Source organism: Ipomoea triloba, chromosome 11, assembly GCF_003576645.1.
Source record: "Ipomoea triloba cultivar NCNSP0323 chromosome 11, ASM357664v1".
NCBI lineage: Eukaryota > Viridiplantae > Streptophyta > Magnoliopsida > Solanales > Convolvulaceae > Ipomoea > Ipomoea triloba.
Window position 1 is genome coordinate 24451284 of NC_044926.1, and position 17856 is coordinate 24469139.

The following is a 17856-nucleotide window of genomic DNA, read 5'->3' on the forward strand; positions in this document are numbered from 1 at the left end:
GGTATTAAGCGGTTCGAATCTTTGGAGGTTAGATTGGAGCCTAGGCTGTGAGACCTTTGTAAGATGTGACATCTTTGTGATAAGCTTAGGATTTGAGATCATTGTTATATATGATAGAGTTTGGACGCTATGTTACGAGTAGGATTTCATGTTCACTAAAATTATTATTTACCCCATATATATGTATATTGATTATGATATGATAAGATATGATGTCAAAATTATGTATTTTGCAAAATTATGCGCATTAAGAATGTTGAGTAAATGCTTGGCTTGGAATTTTAGTATATGTACATTCCTATGAGGAATGATGTATTCTTATGGAGTGAATTATTGTGGAGAAAAATGTGTTTTGAGAAATTATATATATATTTTTGAAGAAAATATTTATCATGAGGAAATGATATATTTTGGAAATTATATGTACATATTTAGTCTTGGAGGATAAGAATACTTGCTGCCGGGGTGAGCCGGAAATCTCACAAACTTTTTGGAAAATGATATCTCCACATATATTTTTGGGAAAATATTTTATGAAGATTATGAGACAAATGATATATATATCTATACGATTTTGGAAAGAATATGATTGTTGAAAACCATAAAACCCAAGCCCGTATTTTACGGAGTGAAATGGAACTTACTTGCTTATGCTAATTTTGGGATATACACCCCTTTGTCTTTAGGCTAAATGATTTTGGGAAAATGTGAGTACACGTCTTATGAAATTATTTGACGAGAATACATATTGGTTGCTCTAGTGATTGTTAGTGAAATTATTAGATGTATAGCGATTATGGTAAGTAATGAAATTATGATGTTGAAGAGACTTGGTGATGAGATTATTGGTATATGGATTGTGAAAAGGAAAATATTGGTATGTGGATATTATGAATATGAAAGTTATGGACATTAGATACGACTGTGAATAATTAATTTGGGTTATAGATGTAAGATATGATATTTTGAAGGAGATGGTTATTTATATATTTTGTCTCAAAGGGTGGTGATACTTGGAGATTTTGAACCATTGTTCACGACTATTATTATGTTTATAATGATGAGAGTTGAGATCTCTCTATTTGGTTCTGGTCACCGGATCACGGAATTGTCCGGTTGATTTGGATTTGATTTTGATTTGGTTTTGACCACCGGTTCGTGGATTGTCCGGTTGGTTCGGTATTGGTTTGAAAGTTGAAACTTTCCGTTTGGGTCCATTCCTCCTTGGTATTTTATATAATACCTATTTTTGGGTGTAAGAAAAGATTAATCAATTATTTAAAGAGTTATCTTTGGTGGTTATTGTGAGAGTTTGGATACTTTCTATTTGGTGGTTAATTGAGAGGTTGAGAGTATCTCTTTGGTAATTATTTTGAGATAATGGAATTATCTTTTGGATAATTATTTTGAGGTATTAGAGTGATTCCTTTGGTATTTATTTTGAGAGTTGGAAATCTCTCTATTGGTGAATAAGTTTTGGTTTAAAGGAATTTTGAGCAGTAATGATATTATGGTAAATATTGAGGGAATTGTTATATGGAAAAGTTAAGGTAAGGATATTGTCATGATATGTGTTGAGGTAATTGTTATATGGAAATGGATATAAAGGTTGTATATGGTGAATCCTGAGGAAATAGTTGTTGAACGAATTTGGATTATGAAATAAGCAATGACCTTATCTCCTGGAAATTTTATAGATACTTTTGGTATGCATTTTTATACATATTCGAATGTGTATAATTTCCTCAAGGTATACTTCCAATGGATTAAGGGTGAGTTATGTTGTTGAGATTAAAAAAAAAAATGCCGTGTTAAGGGATTGAAATTTATTATGTGGAAATTTATGTGCTACAAAGTGATATCAGAAGCTATTCGAACCTTGGGAAGCTTAGGCTATGAGATGTTGGAAATAAGAAAGTATGAGAGCCTAAGTTGATAAATTTGGAGATGAGAATTAAGTGGTGATCCATTTTGGATCCATGGATAACGAGAAGGAAGTTTCGAGGACGAAACTATTTTAAGGGGGGAAGACTGTAACCCCTCGGTTTTTCCGACAAAGTTAAGATTCGAGGATATCGTTATAAAATTTTTTTTGGGCTATGACATTTAAGAGAAGACTGTTCGGTGCTCGAAATAATTTTTCTCTTAAGGATTAGTTATCGATAAGCTGCGAACTACGTACCTGTCACGAACCGAGAAAACTTTAAGGATATAGATTCAGTTCGAATTTTCTAGAATTGGGATTATTAAATATCATGCGATTAAGCCTGAATTTCTAGTTAGTTCAAGAAAAACTTCCAATGGACTGTAAGGGATAAATTGTTACGGACTCTGTACCTAAATTTAGCGGGACACCGAAAAATTCCCAAAATTGGTGATTTTTGACGGGAATATTTTTACGATAATTTTGGTATTAGAATTTTCCCGAATTAAGTTATAGTCCTCCGAACATTCATCTGATTTAAGCATAAACTGGCAAATTAGATTTGAGATCTTGTAAGGACTCCATGGGGTGTTGACATGTGGCAAGTGAATCTAGACTAAGATTGGGCAATTAATGTGGCATTAATGAGGTTGCACTTGTTGCTTGTAGATCAAGAACAAAATCACACCAAGATCACCTATCTCCCTCTCATTTTCGTATAACACCCTTAGAGAAAGAAGAGGAGAAATAATTTTAGTCTTCCATTGTGATCAAGGAGCTCCAAAATATTTTTCTCACTCAAGGATTAAGTGTAAGTAAGATCCTAAACCTTGTTGGATTAAATCATCTCTAGAATTCATGTGTTGATGTTTGGTGCATGAAAATGTTGTTATTGTGATAATATTCTTAAGGTCTTTGAATTCAAGGAAGGAACTAGCAACTACTTGGTTTAAAAGCTTCCATTGAGGTAAGGAATCCCTTAAGTTGGCTCAATCACTTGGATATAGACAATTGCTAGGAAATTATACGGTTAGGAATTTTTACGTGATGATTATGTGTTATGTTATGGATCTATAAATTGGCTTCAAAAATCCTTACTTTGATTTTTGGTAAATTCTAATATACATGTTATAGCTATTTTATGCATGTATAGGTTGTATTCATGCCCATATAAATTTATACTTGTGAAATTATTGAGTAAAAACCAAACTAGTTTCCAGCAGTGACTTTCGAAAATTATTGGGAAAAATTGGTAAGGCATTTTGACTCCAAATTTTGTAGACATGTAGATCAACACGTTTAGAACCTACATATAAAATTTCATAATGATCGGAGTAGTGTAAGTATGGTTTTTGCTCATTTCTCCAAAACTGGTCCAGTGAGAAGAATATTTCGGACCAAGGGCAAAAAGGTAATTTTCTGTGTTAATTCGTGGACCTATATGACCAAAACGTTTTATGGAAATCAAGTACTATGAGTTAGGGTTCTACCATAAAAATTTCAAGTGAAAAAGAGTTCGGGAACTATTTTTACCGGCCCGATCTTTCGAGTGTCGCCAGCAGAAACCTCCGACAGCGAGGCTGGACGCCTCGCGGACGCGCGCGTCCGTAGGCGCCCAGCCTTCGGCACAGCCCGCCGAACCAGCGGACGCGGTCCGGACGTGCGTCCGCTGGTGCGGCCAGTCGCGAGTCCGCGCGACGCGGACTCGTTTCGACTTGTTTTCGACCCGGTTTTTCCCCGATGTTTTTACCTTGAGTGTTGTGACATTTTGAAAGCCTACGGGCATCCGGGTGAATATTTTTGGAAATTAATTATTATTTTGGTATCCTACTAATTTGGAAGAGTATTTGTAATTGAAAATTATTATGACTCCTATGCTTGGATTTCTGTGATGTGACTAATACTAACCTAAGTATGCGGGTTGGGAAAATATACTTGAGTGAGTTTTGGCTATGGAGTCGTGTGACTTAAAGGTGGGTGATGTGTTCCCCACGTGTTACTTAAAGATGGGTGATGTGTTCCCCATGTACGAATCAAAGGTGGGTGATGTGTTCCCCACGTGTTACTTAAAGATGGGTGATGTGTTCCCCATGTACGAATCAAAGGTGGGTGATGTGTTCCCCACGTGTTACTTAAAGATGGGTGATGTGTTCCCCATGTACGAATCAAAGGTGGGTGATGTGTTCCCCACGTGTTACTTAAAGATGGGTGATGTGTTCCCCATGTACGAATCAAAGGTGGGTGATGTGTTCCCCACGTGTTACTTAAAGATGGGTGATGTGTTCCCCATGTACGAATCAAAGGTGGGTGATGTGTTCCCCACGTGTTACTTAAAGATGGGTGATGTGTTCCCCATGTACGAATCAAAGGTGGGTGATGTGTTCTCCACGTGTTACTTAAAAATGGGTGATGTGTTCCCCATGTACGAATCAAAGGTGGGTGATGTGTTCCCCACGTGTTACTTAAAGATGGGTGATGTGTTCCCCATGTACGAATTAAAGGTGGGTGATGTGTTCCCCACGGGTGAATTTAAGTTGGGAGTTGTGTACTTCACGGGCAAGGTGTGAGAGCTAACCGTAAGATGTCCTAACATTAGAGGTGGGAGTTGTGTACCCCACGGGTGAATTAATGAATGTGTTATATGTTTGAATTACTGAGAATAAGTGAAACTGCTTGTTGTTAGAATGTTTGCAGGTCGATTGCGATTGATGGGTAATGTTATCTCGCCTTGTTATTATTGAGAATTATTCTTGAAAACCTTTGTTTATTTTCAAGTGACCATGGATATCCTTACTTAGCCGTCGCGCTAACTACACTTCATTGTGTACCTTATCAGATGAAGTCTAGCGTGGGTATGCTCAGGTAGCCGATGAGCTCTGAATAGGATGGGATTCGAGGTTGAAGATTACTCTATCCTAAAATAGACACCCTGGAGAGATTATTTCCATATGTACATATCTGGATATTGATATGGTTATTTGAGGTTGTAAGTATTAGCCTTAGCGTTTAGGTATAGGAAAGATACCTAAGCGTGGCGGTAACACCCAGTTTTCTGCTTTTTGAATTATTAGCTTCCGCTGTGATGTATACCATTAGGGATTTTGTAATAAATCCTGGATGTGAAAGTTGGGGTGTTACAATAATGATCCGTAAAACGATTTCGCACCCGTGTAACCCTTTATCAATCGGTAGATAAACCTTTTGAGTCACGGACACCGAAGAGACATAGCATGAATGATAGTCATACGCGGCCGAGAGTCAGATTATACAAATTAAATATACAAATCATTGTTAATTCTATGTATTATAAACTTATATATAATAGATTATATTAATATTTTTTTCTTGAAATACAAATAGACATTACTATTTTATCAGAAATATTGCAATTTATGTCCATATAAATATGTCAATTATCAATGTTCTTCATGAATTATTAGTAGTGTAAATTAAATGTGTCCCTCAATTTTCAAAACGTGACACGTATTACTCTTCCCATAAACTATTAGTGGTGTAAATGTGGTTATTCGCCGTTTTTCCTGTTTGAAGATCATGTTTTGTTCCTCTATTTTTCTTTCGTTGTTTGTTCTTTTTCTGCCGAGAATAATGTTTCTCCTTCTTCCTATTGATGAGTGGTAATGTATACCACGTTTTAAAAATTGAAATGTAACATTTATACCAGTAATTTTTTTCTTTAGTGACATTGATAATTAACGTGACAGGCGTAACAATTTTCAGTGACATTGATAATTAACGTGACAGGCATAACAATTTTCAATGACATTGATAATTAATGTGACAGGCATAATAATTTTCAGTGACACTAATAATTAACTGTGATAGGTATAACATTTTTTTCTAATTATAATCATTGTTTAAAATAAAATAAAATAACGGACACGAAGGACACACAGCATTAGCGAAAGCCGTCATACGCTGCGTAGAGCCCTAAAGCTTTAACCGCCAAGGCGCCGACCCTACCCAAAAAGTCATTACTTTATTCAACTAATATGTATGGAAAATGCGTGTGGCGGTTTCTCTTCAATTCTTTTTTTCCAAGTAATCTCTAATCCTACTCCCATTCCTAGTCGTATTCGGATTCAATTCAAATCCTTAAACCTATATATACACATCAAAATTTAAATACCGATCACTTTCGCTAATTCCTCTGTTCCATCGAAGAATATTTATAAATCCGCCATTAAATCCGGCGAGAATGGAGAACAGAGCGCCGCAGAGGAAACTGAAAATCGTCGCTAAAACTCAGCCTTTGTTAGCTCCGACGACACTGAAAAGATGCTCGGAGGTCGAGGACGAGGTCGAGGAAGAGCATTCGTGCACGGGAAGTTCAAGCTCCGTGACGGATCATTATCATGAACAGAGGAATTGCAGGTTGATCGGAGTGGAAGAAGGGAATAGGGAGCATCAGATTATGGAACAGAAGCTTGTGTTGGGTTTGAGGGGCGTGGGGATGCACGCGGCGATAGAATCGATTGAGAAGAATGAGTTTTCGAGTTCGGTAATGAGGAAGGCGAAGCTTCAGGCTTTTGGCCTTTTTGCGAAAGCGGTGGAAGAGAAGTCTGGTTTTGGGAATGGGAATATGCAGTTTGCTTGGCTGGGAGCGTCTAAGAAGGAACTCACTTCAATCCTTCAGCACGGATTTGATCCTTCGATGAACAAGGATGGAAGCTTTGGCCATGGAGTTTATCTCTGTCCTGATCATTTCCCTCTTGGATGGTAATTATTTCCACACTTTATAGTGTTTTTTCCTTGAACCTGTTCTTATCCGAATACTATTCGAGGATGTATATTAAATAAACTTGTTTTTGTGATTCTGGTCGATAAAAATAGATAAACTAGCTTAGATCGTTCCAGACTCAAATTAAGAAGGTTAAGAGTATCTCTAAGAGGAAAATTTTACATAATTTTTGTAGCTTTTAGATCTAGGTGAAAGAGAAAGAAAGTTGGACAGAGAGTGTTCAACTCCTCTAACAAAACTAAAGTTCTTTGTGGTCTCACATGAGAGAGTGGCAGAAGGCTATTGCCATTGTGCGCGTTGGGCACACATTCAATGCACCGACAGCGGGTGCGGTGCAGCTATTTCCTTCCAAACATCTTCTTCTCTTAGTGCAAATTTTTTTAAAAATTACAACTATTAGAAATGCTCTAATAGGCCACTCCTTTTAATAGTTGAATTTATAATTTTGTAGTTAGGCCACTCCTCTTAATAGTTGAATTTATAATTTTGTAGTTACCAAATCTACACTTGACCAATTTGATTAGTATTGTGTCAGCTTATTTTGCTTCTGTACACACTTTTTTTTATTTTTTTACTCACAATTATCACCCAAGAATGTGTACTAGATAAACTCATCCTTGTGGCCAACAAAGAAAGTAAACTAGCTAAGTTGTCTATAATTGACCTCTTCAAATCAAGAAGGTCCATCAATAAACTTTCACAAAAGTGAAAGTTATAACTTTATAGTTACCAAATATATAGTATAATCAACCTATTTAAGATTATTTCCACTTTTTACTTTCTTATGCACAGATTATTTCCACTTTTTACTTTCTTATGCACACACTACAAGAAAAAAAAAAAACAAATGGGGCCATACTATTTGTGTTGAGTTTTAACGTTTTGGAGCAATGTTTGTGTGTGTTTCAGTTTGAATTCAACTATGGCGGATGAAAATGGGATGCGGCATGTGTTGTATTGCAGGGTGATTTTGGGGAAGACGGAATTGGTGCGCCCCGGTTCGACACAATGGCATCCAAGTTCTCAAGAGTTTGATTGTGGTGTTGATGATTTGTTTTTTCCCAAAAAGTATATTGTGTGGAGTACCAACATCAACACTCACATCTTGCCTCTCTATATCATCAGCTTCACCATCTCTAGCCTTAATGCTCACAATTTTTCCGGGGTGAGTTGTACTGCTTTTACTTTTAAACATCTCCTTTTAAGGTGAAATGGAACAAAGCGATATTAACTATCGTCTTATTCTAAGGCACTATTGCAAAAATTGGTCCTGGCCTCCGCCTAGGCGCTAGGTGTCCCTAGACCGTGGTGATTTCTCTCTAGGCGGGCCTAGCGCCTAATTCGGCCGACTTGACCGACTAGCGCCTAACTCGGTTGAATTAACTCGTCCATTTCAATCGAGTTAACCGAGTTAATCTGGTCGGCTCATTTTAGTCCTTCCGGTGAGGAATGCCTATTGTAAAATCTCAGTGAATTTTGTCATATGTATGACAAAATGTCTATTCACATGACATTCACGGACTCACATGTTATTTGACAAAATTCAATGAGATTCGGAGGACCAGAAATGAAAAAATTGAAAAAGTTACGCATTTGCAGTAACAATTTTCATAGTCATGTACTAACCGTGCTAACATCACTAAACTCGTGACACTAAAAGTGGTTAGAATTCTTTTGATATTTTTAATGTTAGATTCAATCTATAAATATTTTTCCATCTATCTTAATCTAATGACATTTTTCTTGTATATAATATTTGGTTGATAGGTTCAAAGAAACACGGTTTCTCCAAAGAAACCAAATTCTCCAAGGATTACATTTCCATCTTTGGTTGCTGAACTCGAAAAAATTTTACCTCCACAAATCATGCAGTCGATCACAACATATGTGAAGGATCACAGGGTTAGTACTTCAAATTATTTTATTTTATTTTTTCAATGTTAAAAAGAAAAGAAAAATCTTCTTGATTGGGCATGCATATAGTAATGGTTCATGCTGAAATAATTGTGCACTGTATGTAGGAAGGGAAAATAACACGGCTTGAAATGGTTAAGCGCTTGAGAAGACTCGCAGGAGATGAATTGATAATCAAAATAGTGAAAGCCCAAAAGGATATGGTATGTGATTTTGTAATTCATGATTATATTATTATATATATTGTTAATAATAACAATTCAATCATATAAACATTCATAAAAGTGCACTGCATGGAAAAAAAAAAAAAACATTATTCTCACCTGATCTTTCTCTTACTTGCACTATATATACATGTTTATTTATTTATTTATGCAAAACATGTTTGAAAATATCTGAGTTTATTTTTCTTGTTTTATGATTGATTTTGCAGGAAACTAATACATCATTGGGGAACAAAACAGGAGTTAGAAGGAACAGTTGAGTCATGGGTCGTGAATAGTTTTTGGATCATATCAACCACCTCAATTTCCATATGTTTATTTAATTTTGAATGTATATATATCCTATATGTGTTTACTTTCCCCTTTTAATTTCATTAGGTTTAGCTTCAAGGTGGTTGTAATTTAATGCTTGTAAAGAAAGAAAAGATATCATATATTTGTTTTTGTAACAGCTTTTCCGAGGAAGAAAATTAAGGGAAAAATATATGATGGAATATATTATTTATAAATCTTCTGTGTATATTATAATAATGAGATTATGAACATCTAAATTATGATAACTAGAAAATAAATATTGTTTTAGAATAAGACTTCAATGTTATTATGCTACAATTTTTTTTTATCCCAAAACAAAAAAGAAAATAAATATTGTAGCATAATAACATTGAAGTCTTATTCTAAAACACTAACCAAATCTGCATGCATGCAATCCTATTCGTAGTTTGATCCACACAGTTGTATAGATCACGATCTAAAAATAACGTCGTTTAGTGTATGTATTTTTTCAAGCGATCCACGGTAACATCCATTTTTATGACTCAAAATTACATTTTTCTTATCATAAAAGTTTCATTATTCTAACACGTAATGCATATTATTCTAACAAAAATTAAAATTATTATTCTAACACATAATGTACATTATTGTAACACATAAAGTACATTATTCTAATGCAGAAAATACATTATTATAACACATAATGTACACTATTCTAACTCATAATGTACATTATTCTAACTCATAATGTACATTATTTTAACTCATAAAATTCAATGACGTTGTTTTGGACCGTGATCCTTTGTAGACCACGGTCCACACAATAATTTACCCAATCTTATAAAATTTTTAATTAGTAAAATTAAAAAGCACTGAATCACTTTCTCTATTAGCATTCAATCTTCTAACCATTTATTTAGAAATTATTTATTAAACTGTAAATGTAATAATTTCAAACTAACAAAGATAGATGTCCAACTTCGTTTGTACGTAATATTTTATGAAGACATGCATGTTAATAATTGAAAATAAAAAATAAATAAATAAATAAAAAGGCTGCAAAGAAAAAAGAATGAGGCTGTGATTTGTAACCTCTTGGAGCGTGAGATCGAATTAATTGAACCCGGGCTCTGATACCAAAATTGATGTGATTCTCGGGCTGGATATAGAGTTTTGTAGCCTCAGGCGTGTTCGCGCCTCTAGTAGAATGGAGTTGGATTGTCTAGGTTGGGTAGGGTTGTGGTGTTGTTGGAAGGGTTTTGGTGTTTTCTTTTGAAAAGATTCACCCACACCTGGTGTGAAGGTGATACGAAAGAAGAAGACGCTACAAGGAAGAAAACAATCTTTGATAAGTCGAAAGTCTTGAAAAACTCAAGAAAGAAGGCAAGGGACAAGTAGTGCTCCTGTTTGCTATTTCTCAAAATCTGATCCCCTTTTTACAAAGAAAATAACGGTTATATAACTCCCTAGCACTCCTCTAGCCTAAAGACTAGAACATAGACAACTTGAAATTCAACTTGGCACTAAAATCTAACTAGCAAACAAACAACAAAATAATTCTAGGCCACTTGTTATAAAAAGACCTTATTATTTGAAGACTAATAGATAACTCAATCAATTTATTTACTATCCACGTAATCAGTACGGTCGGACCAAATTAATTGTACTCCGATCGGACTCCAATTAAATTAACCAGTCGCTCCTTGACCCCATTAGATTGATCCATATCCCATCGAGCACTAATCAGCCCTCCAACGGTATCTTGTAATTGTTTAGCCCTTGCCCTTGTCAATGGACCATCTATGACTCGTAATGGATCCTTGCTATCCTCAACACTTTGAATTTATTTTTCAACTTTTTCTCTATCACTGAGCTTCATCTTCTTATATAACCTTGTAAGAATCATATTTTTGGGCTATAATGGTTGATAGATTTGGGGTACGTATTTAAATTTAATTTGTAAATGCTTTTGGCTTGAGTGGAATTCAAATTTGTATATATCATATATATAAAAATTCGAAATGTCCCACTATTTTAGTCAGTGATAGAGTCAGGATTTTGTTTAATTAGGGGTTAAAAGGCAAATTATGCCCTGGAGGGTCCACCTTGCAAGGTGGACCTGGGTCCAATACGACGCCGTTTCACTATTTTTTTTTTTACAAAAAAATTACTAAACATATAGCTCCGAAATGTGTGAATGTGGAGGTTTCAAATTGTGAATATGAAGTATAGAATTTGTGAATGTAGAGTTATGAATGTGTAAATATGTAGTAGAGTTAACAGCGCAGCTCTGAAATGTGTGAATGTGGAGATTTAAAATTGTGAATATGGAGTGTAGAATTTGTGAATGTAGAGTTATGAATGTGTGAATCTGAAGTAGAGTTAACAGAGTTCTAGCAACTTATAGCCATGTAATGTGTGAATGTGAAGTTCCCAAGTTGTATATATCAAATATATTATTTGTATATATCAAATAAACAATAAAACTAAAAAAGTTTAGTACAAAATGATTATAATTTTTAAAATATATTATTTTAAAAATTAATAGGAAAATAGTATTTTCCCTCCTGATATTATTTCTATTTATTGTGTGTGCTCATGAATTAGTTGATCATACAATTAATTAAAAAATTAGTTATCAATTAGATGCCAACTTTGAGCATAATTTCACCCTGTCACTACCGAACCTTGGTCTCTTCTCCCAATAGTATAAATAATCAATTTTATCATAAATAGTATAACCAGTGAGCTAAATTAATTGTATACTATTTATGATAAAATTGATTATTGTTATTAATGATAAATATTATAATACTTATAACTAAAATTTTGGTAATACTTATACAACTAGTTGTCTACAATACAATCCATCTCATAAATAAAAATCTGTGAGACTGTCTCATATATCATTGTCCGTGAGATGGGTCGGGTTAAGATGAAATATAATACTTATACTAACAAATGTAATACTAAATCATGAATAAAATGTTTATTATTTATAGGAGAAAATGTAATACATTAATATTTTGATGTAAAAGTATTACACTCTTCTTTATAAGTGCAACATTACTTATAAGAAAAAATATAATATTTTTGAATAAAAAAATTAATATATTTTTGAATAAAAAATAATATTTTTACATCACAATATAAGTATTACATTTATCTTTAAAAATATTACTCCATATGTTTTCCTTTATAAGTAATAAATAGTTTATTCCTGATTTAGTATTACATTTACAAGTATATGTATTAAAATTGCGTATTGACCTAACATAACTCGACTCATCTCATAAATAATCATTTGTGAAACGATCTCGCACTAATGTGACCCTTTATCAATCGGTAGATAAACCTTTTGAGTCACGGACACGAAGGAGACACAACATGAATGATAGCCATACGCGGCCGAGAGTCTGATCATACAAATTAAATATACAAATCATTGTTAATTCTATATATATATATATATATATATATATATATATATATATATATATATATATATATATATATATATTTCTTGAAATACAAATAGACCTTGAAATACAGATAGACATTAATATATTATCAGAAAAATTACAATTTATATCTTTACAAATATGTCAATTATCAATGTTACCCATGAATTGTTAGTGGTGTAAATTAAATATTGTCCCTTAATTTTTAAAACATGACACATATTACTCTTCCCATGAATTATTAGTGGTGTAAATGTGGTTATTCGGTGTTTTTCTTGTTTGAAGATCATGTTTTGTTCCTTTATTTTCCTTTCATTATTTGTTCTTTTTCTGCCGATAATAATGTTTCTCCTCCTTATTGATGAGTGGTAATATATTTCACGTTTTAAAATTTAAAATGTAACATTAAACCACTGATATTTTTTTAGTGACATTGATAATTAACGTGACAGGCGTAACAATTTTTTGTAATTATAACCATTGTTTAAAATAAAATTAGGGACACGAAGGACACACAGCATTACCGAAAGCCGTCATACGCTGCGTAGAGCCCTAAAGCTTTAACCGCCAAGGCGCCGACCCTACCCAAAAAGTCATCACTTTATTCAACTAATATGTATGGAAAATGCGTGTGGCGGTTTCTCTTCAATTCTAATCCTACTCCCATTCCTAGTCGTATTCGGATTCAATTCAAATCCTTAAACCTATATATACACATCAAAATTTAAATACCGATCACTTTCGCTAATTCCTCTGTTTCATCGAAGAATATTTATAAATCCGCCATTAAATCCGGCGAGAATGGAGAACAGAGCGCCGCAGAGGAAACTGAAAATCGTCGCTAAAACTCAGCCTTTGTTCGCTCCGGCGACACTGAAGAGATGCTCGGAGGAGGAGGAAGAGCATTCGTGCACGGGAAGTTCAAGCTCCGTGACGGATCATTATAATGAACAGAGGAATTGCAGGTTAATCGGAGTGGAAGAAGGGAATAGGGAGCATCATATTATGGAACAGAAGCTAGTGTTGGGTTTGAGGGGCGTGGGGATGCACGCGGCGATAGAATCGATTGAGAAGAATGAGTTTTCGAGTTCGGTAATGAAGAAGGCGAAGCTTCAGGCTTTTGGTCTTTTTGCGAAAGCGGTGGAGGAGAAGTCCGGATTTGGGAATGGGAATATGCAGTTTGCTTGGCTTGGAGCGTCTAAGAAGGAGCTGACTTCAATTCTTCAACACGGGTTTGATCCTTCGATGAACAAGGATGGAAGCTTTGGCCATGGAGTTTATCTCTGTCCTGATTATTTCCCTCTTGGATGGTAATTATTTCCACACTGTTTTGTTTTGTTTTTTTTATTACTAGAACGCGTCAGTATTTGAATCGCTATTCAAGAGTGTATATTAGAGAAACTTGTTTTTGTGATTCTGACTAATAAAAAGATATAACTAGATTAGGTTGTTTCATGTTCAAACTAAGAAGATAAGAGCATTCTTAATAGAAAATTTTACACATTTTTGTAATTTTAAGATTTAGATAAAAGAGAAAGAAGGTTATATAGAGAGTGTTCAGCTTGTAAAACCTAAGTTTTCCGGTGTGTCTCGCAGGAGAGAGATGGCAAAAGGCTACTGCCTTTGCCTTTGTATGCGTTAGGTGCACATTTAGCATCCAGTGGAGCGCTGCAACTATTTTCCTCCCAAACATCTTCTTTCTTCTAGTCTAGTTTTAAAACTACGATTATTGGAGATGCTCTAATAAGCCATTCCTTTTAATAGCTGAATTTATAATTTTGTGGTTACCAAATCTAGGATTAACCAATTTGATTAGGATTTTGTGGACTTTTTTGCTTCTGTACACATACTTTTTTTATTTTTTTCTTGTAACTATTACTAAGAGTGTGTACTAGATAAACTCTATCTTGTGGCTAACAAAGAAATTAAACTAGCTAGATTATCTATAATTGACTTCTTCAAACTAAGAAGGTCCATTAATAAACGTTCACAAAAATAGAAGTTATAATTTTATAGTTATCAAATATATAGTCTGATCAACTTAACTAAAATTATTTTCACTTTTTTACTTTCTTATGCAAACACTACAAGAAAAAAAAAACAATTGGGGCAATACTATTTGTGTTTGAGATTTAACGTTTTGAAGCAATGTTTGTGTGTTTCAGTTTGAATTCAGCCATGGCGGATGAAAATGGGATGCGGCATGTGTTATATTGCAAGGTGATTTTGGGGAAGACGGAATTGGTACGACCCGATTCGACACAATGGCATCCAAGTTCTCAAGAGTTTGATTGTGGTGTTGATGATTTGGTTTTTCCCAAAAAGTATATTGTGTGGAGTACCAACATCGACACTCACATCTTGCCTCTCTATATCATCAGCTTCACCATCTCTAGCCTTAATGCTCACAATTCTTTCGGGGTGAGTTGTACTGCTTTTACTTTTAATCATCCCCTTTTAAGGTGGAATGGAACAAAGTGATATTAACTATCGTCATATTCTAAGGCACTATTGCAAAAATCGATCTAAGTCCCTGCCTAGGCGCTAGGCGCCTTTAGACCGTGGCGATTTATCTCGTAGGCACCTGCCTAACGCCTAATTCGGCCGCCTAGAGCCTAACTCAGTTGAGTTAACTCGTCCATTTCGATCGAGTTAACTGAGTTAATCCGGTCAGCTCGGCCGTGTTAATTTTTTTCAATATATATATATATATATATATATATATATATATATATATATATATATATATACACACACACACACACACACATACGTCGACTTTTTTTTTAGTTAGCTGCATAGTCGCCTGCCTAGGCCTTCTAGGCGCTAGGCGGTAGTCCGATTAGCTCCTAGTGCTTACTGTAACCTTGTTTTAATGTGGGATGGAACAAATCGAATGAGCATAAATAACTTTTATTTAAATTTAGTAATGTTTTCATTATGGTTGGACCACAAAAAAGTTGTTATTATCAGTGCATAATTTATATTTTCTGAGGAATGCCTAAATCTCAGCGACTTTTGTCATATGTATGACAAAATGTCTGTTCATATGACATTCACGTAACTCACATGTTATGTGACGAAATTCAATGAGATCCGGGAGGACTAGAAATGAAAATTTTGAAGTTGCACATTTATAGTAATAATTTTTATAATCATGTACTAACCATGATAACATCACGGAACCCGTGACATCAAAAGTGGTTAGAATTATTTTCTTATTTTTAATATAAGATTCAATCTATATATAAATAATTTTCATCTTAATCTAATGACATTTTTCTTGTATAATATTTGGTTGATAGGTTCAAGGAAACACGGTTTCTCAAAAGAAACCAAATTCTCCAAGGATTACATTTCCATCTTTGGTTGCTGAACTCGAAAAATTTTTACCTCCACAAATCATGCAGTCGATCACAACATATGTGAAGGATCACAGGGTTAGTACTTCAAATTCTTTTATTTTATTTTTTCAATGTTAAAAAGAAAAAAAAAATCTTCTTAATTGGGCATGCATATAGTAATGGTTCATGCTGAAATAATTGTGCACTGTATGTAGGAAGGGAAAATAACACGGCTTGAAATGATTAAGCGCTTGAGAAGACTCGCAGGAGATGAATTGATAATCAAAATAGTGAAAGCCCAAAAGGATATGGTATGTCATTTTGTAATTCATGATTATATATATTGTTAATAATAACAATTCTATCATATAAAGATTGATAAAAGTGCACTGCATGGAAAAAAAAAACATTATTCTCACCTGATCTTTCTCTTACTTGCACTATATATACATGTTTATTTATGCAAAACATGTTTGAAAATATCTGAGTTTATTTTTCTAATTTTATGATTGATTTTGCAGGAAACTAATACCTCAATGGGGAACAAGACAGGAGTTAGAAGGAATACTTGAGTCATGGGTCGTGAATAGTTTTTGGATCATATCAACCACCTCAATTTCCATATGTTTATTTAATATTGAATGTATATATATCCTATATATCTTTCAAAAAATATATATATGTATATGCTATATATGTTTACTTTCCCCTCTTAATTTCATTAGGTTTAGCTTCAAGGTGGTTGTAATTTAATGCTTGTAAAGAAAGAAAATATATCATATCTTTGTTTATGTAACAGCTTTTCCCAGGAAGAAAATTAAGGGAAAAATATATAATGGAATATATTATTTATAAATCTTATGTGTATATTATAATAATGAGATTAATTATAAATTGAACGACATCTAAATTATGATAACTAGAAAATAAATATTGTAGAATAATAAAACTGAAGTCATATTCTAATTAAAACACTAATCCAATCTGCATGCATGCAATCCTATTCATTTCACACAGCTGTGGATCACGATCTAAAAATAACATTAATTTTTATGACTCATAAAGTACATTTTCTTATCATAGAAGTTTCATTGTTTTGAAACATAATGTACATTATTCTAACACAAAGTTATTATTCTCACATAATGTACATTATTGTAGCACATAAAGTACATTATTCAAACTTATAAAATACATTCCTATAAACATAATGTACATTATTATAACACTATTCTTCATAATGTACATTATTCTAATTCATAAAATTCAATGACGTTATTTTGGACTATGGTCCTGTGTGAACCGTGTTCCACACAATAATTTACCCAATCTTATAAAATTTTTAATTGGTAAAATTAAAAAGCATTGAATCACTATCTCTATTAGGATTCAATCTTGTGAACATTTATTTAGAAATTATTTATTAAACTGTAAATGTAATAATTTCATACTAACAAAGATGTCCAACTTCGTTTATACGTAAGATTTTATGAAGACATGCATATTAATAACTTTTGAATTTATTTTTCAATTTTTTTCTCTATCACTAAGCTTCATCTTCTTATATAACTCGTATTCATCGAAAGTTGTGAGAATCATATTTTTGGGCTATAATGGTTGATAGATTTGGGTTACGTATTTAAATTTAATTTGTAAATGCTTTGGGCTTGAGTGGAGGTCAAATTTGTATATATCACATATCAAAAATACTAGATGTACTCCCAAAATTATACTCCCAATTTTTACTCCCACTTGTGTTCAAATTTGATTGGAAGATGAAAAAACAGGGAATGAAAAAACATCATGACCCCCTATTAAATTGATCAATCAAAACATGTCAACTTATATGGAGTAGAAAATGGGAGTGAATTGGGAGTACATGTAGAATTACTCATATCATATATATAAAAATTCGAAATGTCCATTATTTTAGTCAGTGATAGAGTCAGGATTT

General features: G+C 33.5%; 2 protein-coding genes across 2 annotated transcripts; both read left to right on the forward strand.

Moving 5' to 3' along the window:
- Positions 1–5989: 5989 nt before the first annotated feature.
- LOC115997227 (probable inactive poly [ADP-ribose] polymerase SRO5) lies at positions 5990–9270 on the forward strand. The gene is made up of 5 exons (XM_031236738.1): positions 5990–6661; positions 7593–7848; positions 8451–8585; positions 8705–8800; positions 9031–9270. The coding sequence occupies exons 1-5, from the start codon at positions 6141–6143 to the stop codon at positions 9079–9081; spliced, it is 1059 nt and encodes a 352-aa protein (XP_031092598.1). The 5' UTR covers positions 5990–6140; the 3' UTR covers positions 9082–9270.
- A 3930-nt stretch (positions 9271–13200) lies between these two features.
- Positions 13201–16698, forward strand: LOC115997473 (probable inactive poly [ADP-ribose] polymerase SRO5). The gene is made up of 5 exons (XM_031237029.1): positions 13201–13868; positions 14724–14979; positions 15864–15998; positions 16118–16213; positions 16424–16698. Exons 1-5 carry the CDS (start codon positions 13360–13362, stop codon positions 16472–16474), a joined length of 1047 nt encoding a protein of 348 aa, XP_031092889.1. The 5' UTR covers positions 13201–13359; the 3' UTR covers positions 16475–16698.
- Positions 16699–17856: the final 1158 nt, after the last annotated feature.